Here is a 25,118-nt window from a genome sequence, read left to right as displayed (position 1 = left end):
ATCTGCAAGTACTGAAGGAAAAATATACTTCTAAGATTTAAAGTACATTACAAGAGCACATTCAGTACAATTCCTTTTAACATGGGAATGGCCATTCTGAGGAGTGTTTGGAGTGCAAGAATACTAGAGTAACAATCCTGAAGTAGAAAAATAAATAAATAAATGATTAAAAAATTCTGACATAGCACCTTTAATTCATTCGAAATGATCAGCAAAAATTATTTTCCCTGACTGGCCAAAGCTTCATGTGCAGTCATCAGTGAGTTGACAAGAACATTTCTACTTCATCAGCGACTTCATTCCAGTTTGCTAAAGTCAAAATCTCTTTAAATGAAACGGTAACAGACCCCAACACGCTCAAGCTTTTTATTAAAATTAAACACCACAAATTATGGTCCATTTTTTGTATTAAAGGCAGATAAAACACTCAAACCATAAGATAAAATCAACGTGTAATTACAATTGCCATTCATATGCAAAAACCTTTGTGATTTCACTTTCTCCAGGGAAAGATGCTGAGTTGTTGTATTTCTATATTGCAAAAGCCTAATTAACGAGGCATCTCTCAGAAATCCACACATAAACTTTTGTTAAGTCCTGAACTATTGTTGAATCTGCCTTTCTCTTTCAAAAAAAAAAAAAAAAATTCTTCATGTTCACCCCCCACCCCTTGTCCCCTTTGAATTCATCTGATTATGTTTTTACACAGTCTCCTCTAAGATAACCTCAATAGTGTGAGGCACATCCTGACCCGCCACTACATTTATAGAGGGAACTGTGATAGTTGGCATAGTGATGGTGGGCATGGTAAGGTTGGGGTGCAGGAAGACCACAGAGGAGCTGCCTTCCTCTGCCACCAGCATGCCCTCCTGGACCACAGGCATGGCGGATGAGGAGGAGGATGGTGAAGATGAAGCAGACTCCTGTACTAAGAGGATGGTCTGCACCGCTGCGTCATCATCTGCGTTCTGTGCGGAAGGATCCATGGGGTCGTTGGCGTGCAGACGCATGTGTTTGTCGAGGTTGGGTCGTGAGCGGAAGGCGGTGGGACACCGAGGGCAGATGTACGGCCGCTCACCGCTATGCACACGGGCGTGCTCCGTTAACCTCGCTGCTACGCTGAAGCTTTTACCGCACACCCAGCACGTGAACGGACGCTCGCCGCTATGAATGCGCTCGTGATCCTGCAGGTGTGGAAGCTGCCGGAAACGCTTCCCGCAATGAGAGCACTGAAACAGAGAGAGGAGGTGAATGTGTGAAAAAGAATGAGGCTCATCATTACTGATTGTTAATGAAGTAGTTTCAGATATTTGCACTGATAATAGAGAGAAGATGGAAAATATGCAAAAAATTTTATGATTTAATTAAAAAAAAATTAATGCCACAATGTTATAGTATTTTGTAAAAGTAATAGTTTGCAACATGGATATTAATAAAGTCTCTAAAGTCCACCTTATTGGATTATATAAAGGAATGATTATGATTATATAAATGTAACCCTTGTATTTATTTTATTAAATTTTTTTCCTCTCTCTTCTTCTTGCTTATTTTATTTATTTATTTGTTTGTTTATTTTCTTTCTTTCTTGTCCGACTGTCAAATTATTAACAATATGCCTGTTATTCCTTCTTCTTTGGTTGTTTGTTCTAATGATGTTATTTTGCTTGATCACCAAAAAATAAATAAATAAATAAATAAAGTCTCTAAAGCCTGAAGAAATTACAACATAGAAACTTTAAAAAGTCGCTAATAAATAAATAAAATATTTTATGTACTATTTTGGTAGATTTTGAAATTTAATGTTGATAAATCATTTTCACTGATTGTTTAAAACTCTTAAACGTTTGTACATTATTCTTGTTCTCCAAAGCTGCATTATTTGATCACAAATACAGTAAAAACTGCAATATTGTAAAATGTTATTAAAAATTAAAATAACTTTTTTTTTTTTTTTTAAATTAAGTATTTTTTCTAAAGCTAAATTTTTAGCAGCCATTGCTTCATTTTCACATGATGCTTCCCAAATCATTGTAATATTAAGGAAGTAATATTACATGGTTAATGTTTAGAGGTAATGGTTAGAGAGTCGGACTCGTAACCCAAAGGGAGTTAGTAAAACTAATGACATATAAGAGTATTTACCTTTTTTCACACAAAAACTAAATTAAAAAAATTACAATACAACTTAACTCTGGAACCAGCACATATTTGAGTCATTCCGGATCTCTCTTTCCAGAAAAACAGAAACATACCTCAAAGGGTCTCTCGTTGGTGTGTGTCCTCATGTGAACGGTGAAGGTGGACGCGTAGGCAAACTCCTTCCCGCAGAACTCGCAGGTGAATCGGCGTGGGGCGTTTCTTTTGCCTAACGCTCCACAGCAGTGGGCCACGAGATGCTCCCCTAGAGCAGCGCTGGAGGCAAAGCGGCGTCTGCAGGGGGTGAGTGGGCACCGCAGGGGCGTCTGACCCGTGTGGGAGAGGCGATGCAGGTCAAGACCATCCTGAGTCACGCAGCGGTGGCCGCACATATCACACTCCAGCTGACCTCCCACCTTGCCTCTTCCCTGACCTTTATATCTACGGCGGCCCGTGTCCTCTCCTGTGCAGCGCTGCAGGTGTGTGTCCAGCACTGTCTGATTCAGGAACTGAGAGCCGCAGTTAGGACAAGTCTTTGGTTCTTTATCTACAAACAAAGACAGAGAGTTTGAGAGTGAGGTAAGATGTGTCACTAGCCATGTTTCCACCCAAAGTGGCAAACTGAAGTGAAAATTTGGAATATTGCATAAACATCTGCAAATAAAGCATAGTTTCCATTTTATGTGTTTGAGAGAACTAAACTGTTACTTCCTGGGAAACTGGTGCAAATGATCAATAATAAAAATGGATTTCTGCAATCGGGGAAGACACCGTAGCTCTTTTCTCCCACATAATAAATTATTTGCGCTTAGAGTGTGTAGATGAAATGCAGTAACAAACGCTGTTGGTTAATCTTGCATTCTGAGGCGAATGCCTGATGTGTGGGAACGCAAATGTGTTAGACAGTTCTGGGAGGTAATTATGCCAAATCATAATGTAATTGTAATGACAGACTTTGACTCAGGCATTTCAGAAAGAATAAAACAACATTTGAGAAGGTGAGCAGTGTGATTGGTCTGCTGGTTTATCCAACTGTCCAATCATATGATGTGTTGAGACAAATCACGTGACTTTATATTCAGGAATTTATTCAGTAATGGTTTTCTATCACATTTAATGTGCATATTTTCTAATCAGAGTAAAAAAAAAGGATCAACCTCAACTGAGCACTTTATTCATGCACATTTTAAAATTTTATGCATTTTTTGTCATTTCCATACAGCTTTTTTATGATGTCCTAAAATGCATGTAAAAATATATGTGGATGGAAACTACTACTGTGTTCACATGTCCATATTTAAATCATCATACAGCACTAGACTGAGGGATGAAAAATAATGACATTTTTAGGATGAAAGGATATTTAAAAGTAAATTCTCTCGACGCAGGTAAAATGTATTTTATAATCAAAGCTAATTTGTCCATGTCTAAAAACATATCATACATCTTGATGAATTACTAATGCATAAAACCACCCAAAAATGAAAATTACCCCATGAGCCTCAAGGTGTATATGACTTTCTTCTTTCAGACAAATACAATCATCTGAGTTCAATTAAAAAATGTCCGGGCTCTCCCAAGCTTTATAATAGCAGTAAATGGAGGTCAGGATTTTGAAGCCCAAAAAGTACATTCATTCATCCTTCATACAAAGTGCTCCACATGGCTTCGGGAAGTTAACAAAGGCCTCCTGAAGTGAATCAATGTGTTTGTGTGAGAAAAATATCCATTTTTAAAACTTAAGAAACTGTAATCTCTAGCTTCCGCTAACTGTCGTACACACGTTCACAAGAGAATGGCGTTTCAGAGGATGACGGAGGACGTAGGCGTAGCGTAAGCTGCGTCACAAATTAGAAGTATAAACAAGTATGTGTAAAGAAAAATGTCTTTCGACGTAAAGCAAAAGGAGACTGGTTTTCCTTTGCTGTATAAAACTTGGTTCTCGCAAGACTAGCATATTCTCACCGCAGTTTACGCTACACCCATAAATCCTACAAAAACGCCACTCTCTTGAGAACACGCATATGACAGTTAGTGGAAGCGAGAGATTACATTTACATTACGCCTTATTCCATTTTAAATATGGATATTTTTCTTACACAAACGCGCTTCGCTTCAGAAGGCCTTTTTTAACCCTTTATTAGCCATGTGGAAAACCTTTTACGATGGATGGATTCAAAATTTTTACCACCATTCACTGCCATTATAAAGCTTGGATGAGCCAGGACCTTTTTTGACCATATTCTGACTATATTCGCCTGAAAGAAGAAAGTAATATACACCTAGGATGGATTGAGGTTGAGTAAATCATGGGGTAATTTTAATTTTTGGATGAACTGTGCCTTAGATTATTAAAGCGAACAATTATTTCCAGATTGGTAGCTATGGGGTAAAGTGTGAGATGCTTCAGGGTAAACTGTGCCTGTGCTCAATTAAAAAATACAATTAAAATATGAATAAATCACATATATATCCTAGCAAATCAACTTTACCCTGGACATGACAGAGTTTACCCCCATGTTGGGCAAGTTATGCAAATTAACCTTTTTTTTTTTTCGGAGAAAAATCACCTCTTTCTGTTAGTTTTACTTTTCTCTCATTTCTCCTTGAACAGAAGACAATGCAAGTTAAAAGTAGCCGACTTACCCCATTCATATTAAATGCATCCTAAAGTGCTTATCTACAATAAGAGAAATGGAGAGGCAAACAGATTCTCCAGTCTCCAGCTTCTGATGTACCGGACATGAGAGATACTTATGTTTATGAACACGTTCCCTCACACACAAGCAAAAATAATCTTCTGCTTCTTATCGAGTGAGAAAAACAAACACGTATTGTTTGTTCCTTATCTAAAAAGAGGGCCGGAGACAGAGAGAGCAACACAAACACGAGCACACAAAAAGCTCCCTCTTATTTACACAGGACCAATCAGAGGGAGGCAGCTGATAAACAGACATTTCACAGAATGCACAGCGCATACGCAGAAATAACAGCACTTTATGGGGGTCACGGGTGATGTGATGTTTAGATGCAGAGCATTCAAACTGTCAGGCTGTGACTCAGCCTCACTGACCTTTACAGGCTTTTAAAAGCTTCTGCTAAGCAACTCTGCACTCCCTTATTTACACCTGTATAAAAAATCTATTCTGCTTCGTTCTCTGCTTCTGTTCAGCGAAAGAGAGGAGCAGCTGCGGCACCGGACTGATCCGTGTAAGAGCCTCTGATCAGAGGTGATAGTGATCAGCAGCTGATCTTATCAATACACACAACCCATCCTGATCAATGTGACCTTTGACCCCATCTATTTACTTGGAAGCAATCGATGAAAGCTCATTCATTTGACAGATCTGTCAGAGTGTGTGTGTGTGTGTGTGTGTCTCTGTGTGTGTGTGTGTGTGTGTGTGTGTGTGGTCAGAAGCACAACATTAACCCACACAGAGCTGCAAGTCGAAAAGAGAAACCGATTAGGCCAATTAATAAAGTGAGTTTATGAGTGTACTTGGGATAACCATGTTGATTTACAGCAATTATTATATAATACATATTGAACAGTTATTACAAACAGTAGCTTTAGAAGTAGCTTTGTTTATATACATACACACACATACATATATACACACATACATATATACACACACATACATATATACATATATATATACCGCTGGGTTAAATACAATCCAGAGCTGGGTAAAAAATGGACGAACCCAGAGATTGGTTACTGCCCAGAAGGTTTGGTTAAACATTTAACCCAACTGTTGGTTGAAAACAACCCAGCATATTTACCCAGCACTGGGTTGTATTTAACCCAGCATTTTTTAGACTGTACAATTAAATTAAATTTTACTGTTCTTTTTTTTTTTTTTTTTTTTATGTAATATATATGCTTCTGTCTGCCACAGTGATATAATATCTTCATTTGGGGGCTTTTCTAAGCAAAAAATTATATGCGGTCAATTAAATTAATAGGCATATTGTTTAATTAATTCGATTAAATAATTAAACAATTGCCAGGCCTAATCTTAATGCATGCATGTAAGAAATAGCATGTGAACAAGAGCTTGTAAGGACAAAAGGCTGAGTGTGTAATTGTTTCCTGCAGGCTGACCTTGGTGGATGAGAGAGTGGAGGTCCAGCTCTTTGCGTCGTATAAATGCCTCCCCGCACACATTGCAAGGGAAGGGATGGCTGGTGTGTAGGAGTCTAGAACAGCGAAAAACAGAGAGAAAGTGAATAAGAAAGACTGCATCATGCAATCCCTGGAGCCAATCCAGCAACAATCGCTGTGAGAAAATTCACGTTTGAATTCACCCACATATCATCAGGCACACAGTCATGTACTCGCATAGAGGTATAATTAACATCACCAGAAAATAATGCAGCTTCAACTTTGAGCAAAAGAAACGTCATTAAACTGAGGCGTGCTAGAGAGTGGCAGACTCTATAATGTCTTGCATAGGATTAAAATCAGCAGGGTCCTTACTAATTATTCCTGACATCAATAATTACTGCTTATATTTACTTTCCAGTCCCGTGGCAATGTGTCATCTTTAACCAGTGCCCTCAGTAAAATGACTGGAGGAAGAAATATCATCCGATTTCTTTTTTTTTTTTTTAATTATTGACATTTTAATTAAGTAAATTACTGACATATGCTTATTAGTTGTAAACAACCAAACAGTTTATCTGCATTCCGATCTTATTAGCTGTACCACTGCTCTGGAAAATCAAGAAAGTTTGATGGTACCGAGATAATAACTCTGTACAATTGCAGCATTAATGTGTTTTACTCCTGTGCCACTGAGCATTATGAGAAATCCAGTAATGAAGGCCCTTGAGAATAGAGTTTCAAATAATTAGGTAAGCATTATAATCTCGCATAAAGTATTATAAAGAGGCATTCTGCAAATCTGGTTATTGAACTTCTTTAGAATTCAGATTGTTACAGAGTAAGTAACAGCACATTCAATTGTAGCCAATATGCTGATGACACAAAACACAAAGGAAATAATTGCAATCACGTAAGGGAAGCAGTCATATCTCACACTACCATCATTAAGGTACTTAGTAGGAAGAAGCATTCACCCTGTTGAATGTTTTTCATTTTCAGCTCCACCAAGTGTTTAACTATGCCAAGCATTTCAATCTGAAAATCCATCATGTTTTGAATTTTCTCTGTACTGGAATCATTCACTCTCCTCTACTCATTCCTACATTTCTACAAATATCTCCTTTGTGAAAAACAAAGGGAAAAATGTATGTACAATTGAATGTGTAAATGTCATTTATGATATGTGTAAAATATAATTTATTTAAGCAATTCTGTGTATGTCTTATTTACTTTCATCAAACTGCATGAGGTTATACACATTTGTGAATCTGGACCACAAACCCAGTCATAAGTTGCACGGGTATATTTGTAGCAATAGCCAACAATACATTGACTTTTCTTTTTAAAAATCATTAGGATATTAAATAAAGATCACGTTCCATGAAATTATTGTAAATTTCCTACCGTAAATATATCAAAACTTAATTTTTGATGAATAATATGCATTGCTAAGGACTTAATTTGGACAACTTTAAAAGCGATTTTCTCAATATTTTGAATTTTTTGCACCCTCAGATTCCAGATTTTCAAATAGTTGTATCTCGGCCAAATGTTGCCCAATCCTAACAAACCATACATCAATGGAAAGCTTATTTATTAAAATATAATTAAAAAGATTGCCCCTTATGACTAGTTTTGTGGTCCAGGGTCACATTTATACGGAGCCCTTTACAGGACATTGTGGTGGGAAAAATTCGGGGTGAGTGGAAAAAATTCAGGGTGGGAGGAAAAAAGTTTACACAAATGTTTTGCATTCCCTCGCGAAACTTTTGCATTCCTCATGAAACTTTTGCATTCCTCATGAAACTTTTGCATTCCTCATGAAACTTTTGCATTCCTCATGAAACTTTTGCATTCCTCATGAAACTTTTGCATTCCTCATGAAACTTTTGCATTCCTCATGAAACTTTTGCATTCCTCATGAAACTTTTGCATTCCCTCATGAAACTTTTGCATTCCCTCATGAAACTTTTGCATTCCCTCATGAAACTTTTGCATTCCTCATGAAACTTTTGCATTCCCTCATGAAACTTTTGCATTCCTCATGAAACTTTTGCATTCCTCATGAAACTTTTGCATTCCTCATGAAACTTTTGCATTCCTCATGAAACTTTTGCATTCCCTCATGAAACTTTTGCATTCCTCATGAAACTTTTGCATTCCTCATGAAACTTTTGCATTCCTCATGAAACTTTTGCATTCCTCATGAAACTTTTGCATTCCTCATGAAACTTTTGCATTCCTCATGAAACTTTTGCATTCCTCATGAAACTTTTGCATTCCTCATGAAACTTTTGCATTCCTCATGAAACTTTTGCATTCCTCATGAAACTTTTGCATTCCCTCATGAAACTTTTGCATTCCTCATGAAACTTTTGCATTCCTCATGAAACTTTTGCATTCCCTCATGAAACTTTTGCATTCCTCATGAAACTTTTGCATTCCCTCATGAAACTTTTGCATTCCCTCATGAAACTTTTGCATTCCTCATGAAACTTTTGCATTCCCTCATGAAACTTTTGCATTCCTCATGAAACTTTTGCATTCCTCATGAAACTTTTGCATTCCTCATGAAACTTTTGCATTCCTCATGAAACTTTTGCATTCCCTCATGAAACTTTTGCATTCCTCATGAAACTTTTGCATTCCTCATGAAACTTTTGCATTCCTCATGAAACTTTTGCATTCCTCATGAAACTTTTGCATTCCTCATGAAACTTTTGCATTCCTCATGAAACTTTTGCATTCCTCATGAAACTTTTGCATTCCTCATGAAACTTTTGCATTCCTCATGAAACTTTTGCATTCCTCATGAAACTTTTGCATTCCTCATGAAACTTTTGCATTCCTCATGAAACTTTTGCATTCCTCATGAAACTTTTGCATTCCTCATGAAACTTTTGCATTCCTCATGAAACTTTTGCATTCCCTCATGAAACTTTTGCATTCCTCATGAAACTTTTGCATTCCTCATGAAACTTTTGCATTCCTCATGAAACTTTTGCATTCCTCATGAAACTTTTGCATTCCTCATGAAACTTTTGCATTCCTCATGAAACTTTTGCATTCCTCATGAAACTTTTGCATTCCTCATGAAACTTTTGCATTCCTCATGAAACTTTTGCATTCCTCATGAAACTTTTGCATTCCTCATGAAACTTTTGCATTCCTCATGAAACTTTTGCATTCCTCATGAAACTTTTGCATTCCTCATGAAACTTTTGCATTCCTCATGAAACTTTTGCATTCCTCATGAAACTTTTGCATTCCTCATGAAACTTTTGCATTCCTCATGAAACTTTTGCATTCCCTCATGAAACTTTTGCATTCCTCATGAAACTTTTGCATTCCTCATGAAACTTTTGCATTCCTCATGAAACTTTTGCATTCCTCATGAAACTTTTGCATTCCTCATGAAACTTTTGCATTCCCTCATGAAACTTTTGCATTCCTCATGAAACTTTTGCATTCCTCATGAAACTTTTGCATTCCTCATGAAACTTTTGCATTCCTCATGAAACTTTTGCATTCCCTCATGAAACTTTTGCATTCCTCATGAAACTTTTGCATTCCTCATGAAACTTTTGCATTCCTCATGAAACTTTTGCATTCCTCATGAAACTTTTGCATTCCTCATGAAACTTTTGCATTCCTCATGAAACTTTTGCATTCCTCATGAAACTTTTGCATTCCTCATGAAACTTTTGCATTCCCTCATGAAACTTTTGCATTCCTCATGAAACTTTTGCATTCCTCATGAAACTTTTGCATTCCTCATGAAACTTTTGCATTCCTCATGAAACTTTTGCATTCCTCATGAAACTTTTGCATTCCTCATGAAACTTTTGCATTCCTCATGAAACTTTTGCATTCCTCATGAAACTTTTGCATTCCCTCATGAAACTTTTGCATTCCTCATGAAACTTTTGCATTCCTCATGAAACTTTTGCATTCCTCATGAAACTTTTGCATTCCCTCATGAAACTTTTGCATTCCTCATGAAACTTTTGCATTCCTCATGAAACTTTTGCATTCCTCATGAAACTTTTGCATTCCTCATGAAACTTTTGCATTCCTCATGAAACTTTTGCATTCCTCATGAAACTTTTGCATTCCCTCATGAAACTTTTGCATTCCTCATGAAACTTTTGCATTCCTCATGAAACTTTTGCATTCCTCATGAAACTTTTGCATTCCCTCATGAAACTTTTGCATTCCCTCATGAAACTTTTGCATTCCTCATGAAACTTTTGCATTCCCTCATGAAACTTTTGCATTCCTCATGAAACTTTTGCATTCCTCATGAAACTTTTGCATTCCTCATGAAACTTTTGCATTCCTCATGAAACTTTTGCATTCCTCATGAAACTTTTGCATTCCTCATGAAACTTTTGCATTCCCTCATGAAACTTTTGCATTCCTCATGAAACTTTTGCATTCCTCATGAAACTTTTGCATTCCTCATGAAACTTTTGCATTCCTCATGAAACTTTTGCATTCCTCATGAAACTTTTGCATTCCTCATGAAACTTTTGCATTCCCTCATGAAACTTTTGCATTCCTCATGAAACTTTTGCATTCCTCATGAAACTTTTGCATTCCTCATGAAACTTTTGCATTCCTCATGAAACTTTTGCATTCCTCATGAAACTTTGGTGCATAGACAGTTCAAAAGAACAGCATTTATTTGAAATAGAAATATTTTTGTGACAGTATAATTTTACGGTCACCTTTGATCAGTTTAATGCATCCTTGATGAATAAAAGTGTACTTTTTTTTTAAATCTTGAGAAAAGCAAAGCCACATAAGAGCATAATGCCTAAAGTCTATGGTGAATGTTTAGCGCTCCTGTTTTTGTTCCTTCAAGATTCACATTGACTGGATGCCAAAATAAGGCATTGCTAAATACATCACATGGGAAATGAGAAATGTCAGAGGCACTTGTTTAATTGATCACTTCTGAGATCTTCCTGATGTTGTACAGTTTGACAGGGCAAGTGTTTCCGGCGCAGAAAAACCTGTAGGGACGTGGACCATAACATGGAAGGGCACAAATAGAGCTTGTTAACCGACAGAAACATTCTATGGTTAGTCCGGTGGCATCTCAAGTTCCTGCTCAAATGAATCTGGCATCAGGCCCTTTGCTCAGACAGGCAGCAAAAATCTAATTTTTTGGTATATCTAACTCAAACCCGTCACACAAAAAATACACATAATGCTTTCTATGCTTTCAGCAGTATACATCATTTTCACTCACTCTTTTGGTATACACACAAAACTCATCTGTTCTCTCACGCGCCTCATACTTCAGCACCGCAGCGAGATGTCATGATAGACAGGAGAAGAGGCAGTTTTCAGTCCTCTCTTCCCACACTGACAGCTACTTAAAGTTGTTGTTTGAGAAAGTCTGGCATCATGCTGATGCTCACATCATTACTACAACAACCCATGTTGATGCACCGGATACTGACTACACTGTCTGAACAAACGGATCAGATTTCATCACTTGCTAAATGACAGTGCGGACAGTCGCTCCTAAAGATCAGATTTATAACCAAATTAGAACTTAAATGGTTTTAAGTCAGTTATTTCTTTCTTTTGCTGTAGTGTGTCAGTAGGAAATATCAGTTTACATTTCCAAACATTCATTTTGCCATTAATTGTAATAATCCAATGGGATTTTTGTCTGACAAAAGCCAGTGCTCCACACAGAGATCAGATCTGATCATCATCAGTCTGTCTGGAATGACATGAAGAAACAGAACAAACCGAGACAGAATAAATCCAGAAGAACTGTGGCAACGTCTCTAAGATGCTTCAGGAAACCTACCTGCAAAGCTACAGTACTGTTAAAGGTTTAGGCACTTGTGTAAAAATGCTGTAAAATGAGGATGCTGTCAAAAATAATGTTATAAATAGATTTATCATCAATTAACTTAAATCAACATTTGTTGTGACCATACTTTGCATTTAAAGCAGCTTTTGCCCTCGGTGCACTTGCGCATAGTTTTTCAGGTAGCTTTGCAGGTAGGTCTCTTGAAGCATCTTGGAGACGTTGCCACAGTTCTTCTGGATTTATTCTGTCTCAGTTTGTTCTGTTTCTTCATGTCATTCCAGACAGACTGATGATGATCAGATCAGCCAAAAATCTCACTGGATTATTAAAATTAATGGCAACATGAATGTTTGGAAATGTAAATGGCTATTTCCTACTGACACACTACAGCAAAAGATAGAAATAACTGACTTAAAACCATTTTTTAGCTGGTGAAAATACTAGTGTTCTAATAATTTTGGCCACCACTGTATAATATATATATATATATTGTTTTGTTTCTGAAAGTGATGATGAATTTAGATCATTGGATGAAACACACACAGACCTGTGACTCTTCAGTTGGGACTCAAACTTGAAGCTCGCTGGGCACTCTGGGCAGATGTGCAGACGCCCATCGCTTGATTGTCCCTTGCCTTTTCCTCTGCCTCTGATCTTGCGTTCCTGGCTTTCACCTTCCTGGTGAATCAGCATGTGGCGTTTGAGTGACGTCGGCTGGAAGAAGCGCTTGTCACAGAGGGGACAGTTGAATATGCGGGATCCTCCGTGGGTCAGGTTGTGACGTAGCAGGTTGGACGGAGACGGGAAGCTCTTTTTGCAAATTTTGCAGTTGAAGAGTTTCTCACCTGTGTGCTGGAACACATGCTCACGCAGACGGCTGCGCCGTGTAAAGCCCTGCCCACAATGTGGGCACTCGTGAGGCAGGGCAGTGCGTGACCAGTCGCGGCTCAGCTTGGCGGGAGCCTCAATGGCGCCGTCTGCTGCTGCTGCTGCTGCTGACAGAAACACTTTGTTAACAGGAAATCTAAACGAAGGAGACTGTCCATGTAATATCGGATTAATTTGATACATTTCAGGCTTAAATGTTATGAACGTTGTGAAATGCTGATTATGTGAACCATATCACAGTCTGTTCAGATAACAGAAATTTGTTACATTTAGCAGGTACTGCTAAATCAATAAAATGCATCTATCACTTCCATGTACACTACCGGTCAAAAGTTTCGGGTCAGTAATATATACATGAGTACATATGAAGAGTTCATTTGCAAAAACAGATAACTCCGTTTTTAACAATTCTCAGAAATCATGTTTTTTCCTTGTGCATTCCAATTAATCTCAATCAAACTGCAGTTGGGTTATTTTGACTGGGTTAAAAAATAACTTAAAAAAACAGCTAACTAACACAATAAAACACAATAAAAACATGATAACATAATAAAAAAACGATCTTTGAAAATTTATAACAGAGTTATCTGTTTTTGCAAATAAACTCAAACTTTCATTTGTTCTTGTGAATCAATAATCAGTCCGATAATACTACAAAAATATATTTTTTACATTAAGCATAAACATTATTTAACTACTTTTTTCTACTATTAAAATACTAAAATAAATAGAATACATTAGAATAAAATATTTATGATTATTATCATGGTTTCTGATCTTTCTGATCTGATCCTCCGTCGTCTTTATAAAGCAGAATGAAACAAAATTTGAAACAAAAAGTGACTTTTCTCTAAAATATTTCATGGACCCCTTGTGGACTCTAGATCCTAATTTGAAAAGCTCTGATTTTAAGTAATTCATCTAGTACTTCCAGTACTTAAACATAATTCATCAGTAACTTTATAATTTTAACTTTATGGGATAGTTATTACATTCATAACTTTTTTTTCTACTGTGGAAAAATAAAATGTGACAAAATAAGAAATTTAGAGAAATGTCTCAGTGTTTTTTTGACTACCCTTATGAAAATGAACCATGGCTTTGCTACAAATAAAACCAACAAAGCATGGTTACTATAGTTAAACCATGCTATCTACAAATTAACCATGGTTTTGCTACACTAACCAAAGTTTAAACATGGTATTGTAGTAAAACCAGCAGAACCATGCTTACTACACGTTAACGACAATAAAACCATGGTTAATTTTCCATACAAGGCCATACAATGAAAGTCGATAGCAACTAAAACTGTTGGTTAACTTATCAACATTCTTTAAAATATCTTAATTTATTTTCCACAGAATAAAGAAAGTCATACAGGTTTGGAACGATATTAGGGTGAGTAAATGACAGAACTATTCTTTTATTTATTGTTCAACTTGTTTACTTGATTACTTTGCAATCGTTTTTTTCTCAGGTCTGTTTGTGTACAGCCCCGAACCAGAATCATAGAGTTACATTGTCAGTTAGTAAATGCCCAAAAAACAAAGCATGTACGGATTTCCTACTTAGTTTGGTCTCTTTGGAATTGTGCTGTGTTGCATGCACTCAGTCTGACCTGGTTGTCCGAGGTTCATGTTGTCTCCATGTTTCACAACAGCTGGAGCTGCAGTAGTGTACAGCCTGCCTTTCACTTCACCAGCAGATGGATCTCCCGCAGCTGCGTTCTTATGCTCCCGGCGATGGTACAGGAACTGTGTGGTGCTCATGAACTCAGCCCCGCACTCTGTGCAGGTGTGCAACGCCGCCTCCAGACCGTGTTCGGTTCTGCGGTGCTCTGCCAACTCCTGGTCACTAGTGAAAACAGATCCGCACTGATGGCAGAGAAAATTCTGTCCTTCTTTGCTCAAAGAGGGAGCGTTCTCAGATTCCTTGTCTGCGCTGCTTTCCACCTCTCCTTGGATCTCCTCAACCACAGCGCTCTTTTCCATCTCCAAGTCTTCTTGCATCTTATCAACGACCACTTCCATGCCTTCTTCCTGGTTTGCTTCATTCCTCTCCTCCACCATCTCCACAATCTTCTCCACCAAAATCTCTGTGCCTTCCACAGCAGGTTCCTGCTCAGTCTGGAGAGCCTCGGATTCTCTCATCCCATCATTGTCCAGCTCAACCTCCACATGTGCTACAGGGGTCTCAGTTATGGTTTGTTCCAGAGTGGTCACCTCCATTAGGCTCTGGCCTTCTCCGGCTGTGGCTAAAAGCAAGAGTCCCTCACCTGGGGCCTCCAGCATGGCTGTGGAGAGCTGAGGAATGGCAGGTTGAGCCTGCTTGTGCTTGTCCTCCACCTCTGAGCGGTGCTGCTTTCGGTGATAGAGGAAAAGAGTGGTGTTGAGGAAGCCCTCTCCACAAACCGTGCAGCGGTGTATGGCATCCTTCAAGCCGTGCTGATTCTTACGGTGAGTCACAAGTTCTGGAACCAGGCTGAAGCTTTGCCCACACTCCACGCAGAGCAGGCTGGAGGGGGGCTTAGCTTTTTTTTGCCCTCTGCGCCTTGTGGCAGGACTGTTTTCTTCAGCTGAAGACTCCACGGGCACAGTTTCCTGGGAGACTGAAGTCTCCGGCGGTTCTTTGGGGACACGGTTTCTCTGTACGGCCTTAGGTGCCGCTATGCTTTCAGAAACCTCTCCAACTGCCACAAATCCCTGACTAGTACTTCCCATCTTTATTTGAGCTTGCCTTCCCTCTTCACTCACCTCCATCTGTTCGTGTGCATTCTGTGCCTGCTCAGAGTCCTGATATTCTGGCTGGGTAGGAAGCGGTTGGGCTGCTGTTGCAACACTTTCGCCACTCTGCTCTTCTCCAGGTCCAGGTCCCGGTCCTGGTTCCATCTCAAGGCAACAGCCCATTTTGCGGTGCTGCTGCCACAGTGACAGAGCATCAAAGAGAACCTCACAGTCAGCACACTGGTACAGAACACGTGGAGCATCCGCCTGAAAAGTTTTCTTCTGTTCTAGCAGAGATGACAGATCAACAGCTGTCTGAGTCTGTATCTGGGGAACTGACATAGCCTGCATCGCCACCTAGTGAGATGAAAGAAAACATACACATCAAGTGATCTCATGACAAACGATGACAAAGTGCAGAGCAAAATAAAAGTTTGGAATTGCACTTTGGGTCAATGATATGATGCTCTTTTTTAAATATATTAGTTTTTTTATTTTTGTTTTTTTACTGGCACAGCCTGCATCACCACCTAGTAAATCGAAAGAAAACATACACATCAAGTAATCTGATGACAAAGGATGGCAATTGCAGAGCGAAATAAGTTTGTAATTGCACTTTGGATCAATGATAGGATGCTCTTTTTTAATATATTAGTTTTTTCCCCCAAAAGATACATTAACAATGTTACTCTTACATACAATCAATTTAATATTTTTGTGGGAGCGTAAAGTCCAAAAATTAAGTCCTGATATCCTATGGAGAAAAAAAAAAAAAGTCTCTTTAAAAGAAATAAAAGTTGTTGTTTTTTATTTGGCATAATCATTTTATTATTTATTATTTAATAGATTTATTTCGTAGAAAAATATTTTAACTGCTTCACTGCAAGGTCAATACGTCTCTTAAAATATCAGATAATTTGGCTTTTCTGTAACAAGGCAAAGTTGGTTCTGATTGTAATGCCATGTCATGTGGTGCAACTCCCCCAAAACCCAATATTGATTAATTAATCATTCATATTTGTAAGTAAGAAATTATATATTTAAAAACATATTTGAAAATAATAAATAAGATTTTCAATGTTATTACATTTAAACCTTTTAAACCAATTAATTTTGAAAGTTATGTATTTAAAGAGTACATTACCTACATGCATTTCTCTTTATAACTGATATTTATTATTATTATTATTATTTATTATTTGTCATGGATCCATTTTCATAAATTATACTGTAGGGAGTATAAATATATATATTTTGTTTTTTTTGTAAAAATAAATTTAAATTTTACATTTTTCGAATTTAAGTTTTTTTTAATCATTATTTTGAATATTACATATTAACTATTTAAATTGTAAAGTTGTGCTGGAATGTAACATACATTTTAGAATGTCTCCGTGTAAAACATGCATAAACATCTGACCATCTGTACAAAGCAGTTCAGATGATCAATGCCAATAATGTGCTTATTTGATTATTGATTATATTTAACACTTCATTGTCTGTTTTTTTTTTGTGTCTATGTTTAAAATAGATTTAATTCCCAGATTTTCAGTGTGGAGTGTTGTTTTTTTTTTGTATTGTGTAAGGCCTTTAATATTTTATATGCACTGAAAAAGAACAAACTTTTAACTTCTTCCTGAACACAGTGACCGAGAGGAAACACCCATGTGCTGATAGCTCTCACGGAGTGTAAAAACCCACTCAAGGAGTTAGCTCATGTCACACTCAATTCAAGCTAACATTCACTGTTACCAAGGGCACGGCATGGGGGTCCGTGTTACCGTCATCTGACGCAACCGGCTCTGACATGCCATTGAACTGACATGGCATAAACGGTTTGTGTTCGCCATGCTATCTTTTTTTAAAATAGTTTAAGCACCCACTTAAGCCATCTTGATGAGAGGGTATTAAGAGTAGAGCGGATGACTCAGAGAGACAGGGAGGTTTGGCTGAGGACATCCATAAACTGGATGGACAGATGCACTTATGTTGTATCTATTTTCAGCGTGGATGTTTCAAATGAGATAAGAGCAGATGGAGATCTAAAAACAAAGTCAAAGAGACGATGACACTGCGAACGGACATAACAGGCTGCAGCCTCGTCTCGTCCACCAGCTGATATGGAGCAGCGTTTTCATCGCATACTGAAAATGAGGTGAAAAATATTGATATAAAAACATGTATTAAGGGGTCATGAATTGCCTCTGTTTTTAAATTTTGTACTGCTCTCTGAGGTCCACTTATAATGTTATCAAGATTTTTACATCAAAAAACATAATTTAGAAGTAATAATTAACACTACATGCGCAAATCGGTGGGCGGGCCTAAACAGGCAGCGATGTAGAACCAGGTGTTGATCTTCTTCTGAGGAGGCAGTGCTTATCCACACTATTACATCAGAGTTTTACATTCCACAAGCTGACGTTTTGGCAGACTGGCTTCAATATAAGATGTTTTTAGACTAAGAAGAAAGTTTTGAGGATGTTTTTATAGTACAGTGACCTACCCTAACCCTAACCCTATTTTGGTTTCTCAGTTCATGACCCCTTTAAAGTAACTGATGCAAAATAAACAAAATCAAACTTAAAATAAACTTGTGACATGTCTGTCAATACTCTATCCCCTGCCTCCGTTTAAAAGAAAGCTGTAAGTTCATTTTTCACCACTTTAAAATGTATTTTGCGCATTCATTTTCACAATCACATTTCACAACCTAATGTCATTTCTAGTTAAACAGATTTTTATGCGAGCATCGATCCTTGCAATTAAATCTCTGTATTGCAAGTATTCATAAGTCTGCACTTATTTAATGCATTTAAAAGCCTGTTTAAAAAACTAAATGAAAAAATTGAAATATAGGCCTACATACTGTATAATCCCCATTAAATGAAAACAGAACAGTAACATACCCATTTCTAAATAAAACCATTAAAATAAAACCTATAGATACCTTTATATGGAGAAATAGCTATATAGTTCTGTGGGAGGCTTCGTCTATGACAATGCGAAAATGAAAAGGCACATTTTCTCATTTGATTCACCTTTTTCTGAGTGGTGATTTGCTACTTGTTTAAAAAGCAGAAAGAGAGAAAATGTCTTTTTCAGCTGTGACTAATAACTAGCTTGAAGAGAGCTACTCCAATCATTATAAAAACAGTCAAGCATTAATTCAAACTTGACTGTTTTTATAACAACTAGAGTAAAAGTGCATCAACATCAGAGCGTAAAAGACAGAATCTCAAGTGCCTCATTTCCCCCCTGTAGTGAAGAGGCAAATTAGGAGTTGCGCAAAAAACCCATCCGCTTACAAAATTATCCTTTTACATTTCAGCTCACCATTCAGGATTACTGGAAGCTGCTCTTCAAATTTTCTAGTCTATTTTGGATAATTATAGTTACGAGTTCAAGGGGTATTAAGGGAATAAAATAGATTACATTTTTCACAGGCTTTCAGGAGCTGCATGTTAATGCACCCCATTTAGAGATAATGCTGAGTAACACCACAAAGAATAATGTGCTTTTTATTAATGAAAAGGAATTTGACAAATCCATCTCATGTGACTCTTAGGAAAAAGATGACTTCCTGTGAGATTTATCAGAAAGATAAAGAAGGAGTTTAGGGGTGAACTGTGTATGCTGGTACTAGATATGTGGCTGTACCTGTTGCAGACCGGCGGCGGCGGCTGCAGCCTCGATAGGTGTCTCATTGGGCAGGAGTTGTGGATTCTCTGCAGTGCAGGTCATCTGATGTGCAAGCACTTCCTCTAGTGTGGGAAACTCCCGATAACAGGGAAAACACATGTACACCGAAGAGGACTCCATGGCTGCTCAAAACACACAAGAATATGTTTAAGTAAAACAATAATACAAGTTTACATTTGATTAAGGGTAAAAAGGTTTGCCTCCAATAACAGCGCCCTCTTTTGATGCAACAGAGAATGTACAACTAAAAATAAATTGCAGCAATCCTACTTGCACTCCCACTGGACCCTTTCAAATAAAGACATTAAAAAATATCTAGCACTTAACATTCATTTAACAAAAAGAGGTAAAGGGGACTGTTAGATGCATACCTTTTTATATTATTTTATTTAGAATGATATCTGAAGGATCATGTTACACTTAAGACTGGATTAATGACTGCTGAAATTTCAGTTTGGACAACACAGGAATAAACTATTTAAAATATATTAAAATAGAAAAGAGTTATTTTAGTTATTTTGTGTAATAATATTTCACAATATTACTATTTGTATTGTGTTTGTGATCAAATAAATGCAGCCTTGGTGAGCATAAGAGACTCAAAAAAAGCTAAAAATAAATAAGACAATTATGTACAAAAAAAAAAAAAAGTCTTTAATAACAAATATTTAGAAAACAATAATGTTGTCGAAAAAGAAAACTATGAAACTGAAGCATTGATGAGAGTGGATCTTTTTGGGCTGATTCAGGCTGCATGCCACACCTCCATGAAGTGACAGACAGGAAGAGGATGGATGGAAATGTTTTAAGGATGACAGGAGAATGAGTGTGAAATAACAGATATTCCATGGCAGATGGCAAGTGAAATGTCCTTACAGCATGTTATCAGTGTTAACATGAGGGGGCTGAGTGCTACATGACGTGCAAACTGTGGCAAAACAAAGCCACACTCATTAGTTTCACTCCACATAATTTATCAAGACGGCACAAAAGACCAAATAATTACAGCTGAAATGTCACAAAACTAGCTTAAATATGACTCAGTGAAGTTCATCCTGGCAATCATAAACATGCAATTTAAATGTTAAATAGAAGCAAAGCTGAACATAGCCTAAATGTATGCAAACTAGTGCTGTCAAACAGTTAATCGCATCGAAAATAAAAAATAGTTTACACAACATGTGTATACTGTGTATATTTATTATGTATATATAAATACACACACATGCATGTACAGTATCTCACAGAAGTGAGTACACCCCTTATATTTTTGTAAATATTTTAATCTTTTCATGTGACAACACTGAAGAAATGACACTTTGCTACAATGTAAAGTAGTGAGCTTGTATAACAGTGTAAATTTGCTGTCCCCTCAAAATAACTCAACACACAGCCATTAATGTCTAAACCACTGGCCATAAAAGTGAGTACTCCCCTAAGTGAAAATGTCCAAATTGGGCCCAAAGTGTCAATATTTTGTGTGGCCACCATTATTTTCCAGTACTGCCTTAACCCTCTTGGGCATGGAGTTCACCAGAGCTTCACAGGTTGCCACTGGAGTCCTCTTCCACTCCTCCATGAAGACATCATGGAGCTGGTGGATGTTAGAGACCTTGCGCTCCTCCACCTTCCGTTTGAGGATGCCCCACAGATGCTCAATAGGGTTTAGGTCTGGAGACATGCTAGACCAGTCCATCACCTTTACCTTCAGCTTCTTTAGCAAAGCAGTGGTTGTCTTGGAGGTGTGTTTGGGGTCGTTATCATGTTGCAATACTGCCCTGCGGCCCAGTCTCCGAAGGGAGGGGATCATGCTCTGCTTCAGTATGTCACAGTACATGTTGGCATTCATGGTTCCCTCAATGAACTGAAGCTCCGCAGTGCCGGCAGCACTCATGCAACCCCAGACCATGACACTCCCACCACCATGCTTGACTATAGGCAAGACACACTTGTCTTTGTACTCCTCACCTGGTTGCCGCCACACACGCTTGACACCATCTGAACCAAATAAGTTTATCTTGGTCTCATCAGACCACAGGACATGGTTCCAGTAATCCATGACCTTAGTCTGCTTGTCTTCAGCAAATTGTTTGTGGGCTTTCTTGCACATCATCATTAGAAGAGGCTTCCTTCTGGGACGACAGCCATGCAGACTATGTAGCTATCTATCAGACTGTCTATTTCCCAAACACAACCTCTGGATATGACGCTGTGCACGTGCACTCAACTTCTTTGGTCGACCATGGTGAGGCCTGTTCTGAATGGAACCTATCCTGTTAAAACCGCTGTATGGTCTTGGCCACCGTGCTGCAGCTCAGTTTCAGGGTCTTGGCAAACTTCTTATAGCCTACACCATCTTTATGTAGAGCAACAATTCTTTTTTTTCAGATCCTCTTTGGCAGAGTTCTTTGCCATGAGGTGCCATGTTGAACTTCCAGTGGCCAGTATGAGAGAGAGAGAGCGATAACACCAAATTTAACACACCTGCTCCCCATTCACACCTGAGACATTGTAACACTAATGAGTCACGTGACACTGGGGAGAGAAAATGGCTAATTGGGCCCAATTTGGACATTTTCACTTAGGGGTGTACTCACTTTTGTGGCCAGCGGTTTAGACATTAATGGCTGTGTTGAGTTATTTTGAGGGGACAGCAAATTTACACTGTTATACAAGCTGTACACTCACTACTTTACATTGTAGCAAAGTGTCATTTCTTCAGTTGTCACATGAAAAGATATAATAAAATATTTACAAAAATGTTAGGGGTGTACTCACTTCTGTGAGATACTGTATATATTTAAGAAAAATGTTGTTTATACATTTAAAATATTTTTTATATAATATCAGTTATATGAATATAAATATATACATGGAAATATTTTCAAAATATATACTGTCTATCTGTGTGTGTGTGTGTGTGTGTGTATTTATATATATATATATATATATATATATATATATATATATATATACACATAAATATACACAGTATACATACATAAATTATGTAAACAAAAACTTTTATTTTGATGCGATCAATTGCGATTAATCGTTTGACAGCACTAATGCAAACAACAAAATATGGATATAAAATGATTCCTCCTTTTGCTGGAAGGCAATATTTTATGTCAGTATATAATATGGTTCACATGGCTTATTTATTTAGTAATACTTACAGATTATCGGTTTTACCAATATTTGTCACAAATATTCAGACTTTTAATAATTATTATATTTAATAATTAATGTGTTATACACATCTTAAATTGCAACAGAAATATGCATGCCAGTATTTTAAATGCATAACAGTATTTTAAACTAAAATATTTTTACTGTTGTTATTTATATTGCATATTACATTGTCACCAATATTCACACATTTTTACATAAGTGTTGATTCCTCTTCATTGTCATAATTGTCAAAAATACTGATATAAATGCCATCAAACCAGAAGAGTATCACAAAACAATGGCAATATATTACTGTGTATAATAAGAAACAATAGTATTCATTAAGTTGCTTTTAAATAAAATTATTTAAAAAAGTTTCATATTTAACATTGTGCTGTAATTATTCTTATATATATTTACATAACTTTCTACATTACTAATGCATATTGTTTTTTTTTTTTTTTTATAATTTCGTCTAAAAATTAAATTCATTAATGCTTCAAGGCATTACTGTCAAAACGCAGACATAAAATGATTAACAACGGTTTCGCATATCGGTCATATGACACTTACGAACAAACAAACGTTTCTGTCATAAAATAACCGATATTGGCAGACCTTTAGATTTTCAGTAATAATGATCATCCATTAATAACTATGTCTGCTGCAAACACTTAAATCGGTTAATAAGCTACATGGGTTTCTCTATTGCACCAAAAAGGTGTTAGAGCTGGAGGAACAGCAGAATGATCACAGCGCCACTCAGAAGCTGCGCCCGACAGGCTAATAAGCTAACACTAGTTAGCCAACAGCCTCAACTAGCGGGCTCTGCTGGCCTGCTAGCATTTAAGATGCAACAACTTCCTTTTACTGAACGACGGTAAATATGTGAGAAATATATTTACAGAGCCACAGTCATTGGTTTATTGATAGCTATATATTCAAAGTGCAGCCGCTATGGGTGCTTGGTCGCGCTCAAACATTGAACACACAGCGCGAGCGAGAGAGAAGCGCCGAAGAAGGGCAGCACGCGCTTCTTCGGTGGTAGTTTGGCGGAATCCGCGCGTTAGCGAAGGGCGAATGTCTCCCCCCAGTCGAGTCTCCGAGACGACAGTTAGTATTAAGTTACAGAAACTGTAGATAGCCTTGGATTAGTCGCAAAAAAAATATCGCTCCGGTAGGATAAAATAAACAACTCACCGATTATGGCCTTCTCCTTTCGTAACTGTCAGAAATGTTATTTGGAACGTCTCAACAAAACGCAATCTCATTGGTCCGCAGCACTTTTCAAGTCCGCCAATAAAATTCCTCTGAAGTCAAGCGTACTTTCCAAAATACGTAATCTAGGGCTCTGCAGGTTTAACATCAGTAAAGACTTTAGTATTTTTTTTTTACTGTTTTATTTTGTTGTTGTCTGTTCAAGTGTTTTGTGTCTTCTTGATTTCAGCAATACAATTTTTATTTTATTTTTTAATTTAAAAAAGTTGGTCAGCACACTCTTGCGAAGTCTTACTTATCTGGGCTACGTTTCCCAAAAGCATCGTAAGCCTAAATTGATCGTAGCTCCATTGGTTTCAATGTACGATGTACTTAAGCTTACATGCTTTTGGGAAACGCAACCCTGTTTGTTGTTAAGGTTAGCTGTCTGAGCCTGCCCTGGTTATGACCCGTGTCTGCTTGACTCTGCTTCAATAAATATTCCTCTGCACATGAAAAAAAAACAATAAATCAGTAAAGACTTTAAGAGCCAGATTTAATATTGGGGACTCAAATATATGCCAATTATGCAATTTGGAGATAGAAACAGTTGATAACTTGTTTTATCAGTGTAATTTGGTACAAACATTCTGGAATGATGCATTCAGCTGGAGACAACAAGTAAGACTGACTGATCCTCTCATGGGAAATTGTTAAGTTTGGTTTGTTATTTAAGGATAAAAAAGATATCCCATGTAATAAATAATCTGTTGCTTTTGCTGAAATGTAAATTTTTCAAAATTCCCCCATGATTAGAGGAATTTGTGATATATTTGGAAAGGTTAGGAGAGATGAAAAGTCCCAAAGCAAGATTTTTATATACTTTATTAGAGGATTTTGGTTTCATAATGTGAGAACCTCCTACTCCCCTACTTCTTCTTTGCCTTTTTATATATGTATGTATTTTCTTTCCCCCCATTGTTTTAATTAATTTTATTTTAAATTTATTTTGTGATATGATGTATAGAGTGTGACTGAAAATTGAATGTAAGCTCGGTCATGATATGTAAATTTTCCAGTTTTGAATGCCTTTCTGTGTTAGTGGTCAAAGCAGTAAAACAAACAAACAAACAAACAAAACATCAGTAAAGACATTTAAGTTCATTGAGTTTCTGACTATTTTAATTGGATATTGAACATTCTCAAAAAAAAAAAAAAAAAAGATATTTGTTGAACAGAAATGAATTTTTATACATTTTGTGGGCTACATCTCTTTTTGTTTTGATTGTCTCTAACTGCTAACAATACAACCATTGTTTTTTTGATACAAACCGAGTTGCATGATTTAGTA

General features: G+C 37.2%; 1 protein-coding gene across 4 annotated transcripts; it reads right to left on the bottom strand.

Annotated features, from left to right (window-relative positions):
- Nucleotides 1–211: 211 nt before the first annotated feature.
- Nucleotides 212–23,891, bottom strand: znf574 (zinc finger protein 574). Of its 4 annotated transcripts, none has more exons than XM_058747357.1 (7): nucleotides 23,476–23,729; nucleotides 19,355–19,518; nucleotides 14,590–16,051; nucleotides 12,631–13,078; nucleotides 6,245–6,339; nucleotides 2,253–2,683; nucleotides 212–1,229 (listed from the first exon to the last, which is right to left on the bottom strand). In XM_058747357.1, exons 2-7 carry the CDS (start codon nucleotides 19,514–19,516, stop codon nucleotides 702–704), a joined length of 3,126 nt encoding a protein of 1,041 aa, XP_058603340.1. In that variant the 5' UTR covers nucleotides 19,517–19,518; nucleotides 23,476–23,729; the 3' UTR covers nucleotides 212–701. The 4 variants fall into 4 exon arrangements, with proteins under 4 accessions (XP_058603340.1, XP_058603341.1, XP_058603343.1 ...); XM_058747358.1 differs by lacking the exon at nucleotides 23,476–23,729 and adding an exon at nucleotides 23,771–23,891 and having other exon boundaries at nucleotides 213–1,229; XM_058747360.1 differs by having other exon boundaries at nucleotides 213–1,229; nucleotides 12,631–13,072.
- Nucleotides 23,892–25,118: the final 1,227 nt, after the last annotated feature.

Source organism: Onychostoma macrolepis, chromosome 16, assembly GCF_012432095.1.
Source record: "Onychostoma macrolepis isolate SWU-2019 chromosome 16, ASM1243209v1, whole genome shotgun sequence".
NCBI classification, from domain to species: domain Eukaryota; kingdom Metazoa; phylum Chordata; class Actinopteri; order Cypriniformes; family Cyprinidae; genus Onychostoma; species Onychostoma macrolepis.
This window is presented reverse-complemented; position numbering and strand designations above follow the sequence as displayed.

Bases quoted from the DNA above. Each gene is read 5' to 3' on its own strand.
- znf574 (XM_058747358.1), bottom strand. From the start codon at position 19,516: ATGGAGTCCTCTTCGGTGTACATGTGTTTTCCCTGTTATCGGGAGTTT. The intron at 13,079-14,589 runs GTCAGACTGAGT...TGTTTCTGTCAG, and splicing joins CATGAACCTCGGACAACCAG to CAGCAGCAGCAGCAGCAGAC. The intron at 6,340-12,630 runs GTCTGTGTGTGT...TCGCTGTTCTAG, and splicing joins TCCCAACTGAAGAGTCACAG to ACTCCTACACACCAGCCATC.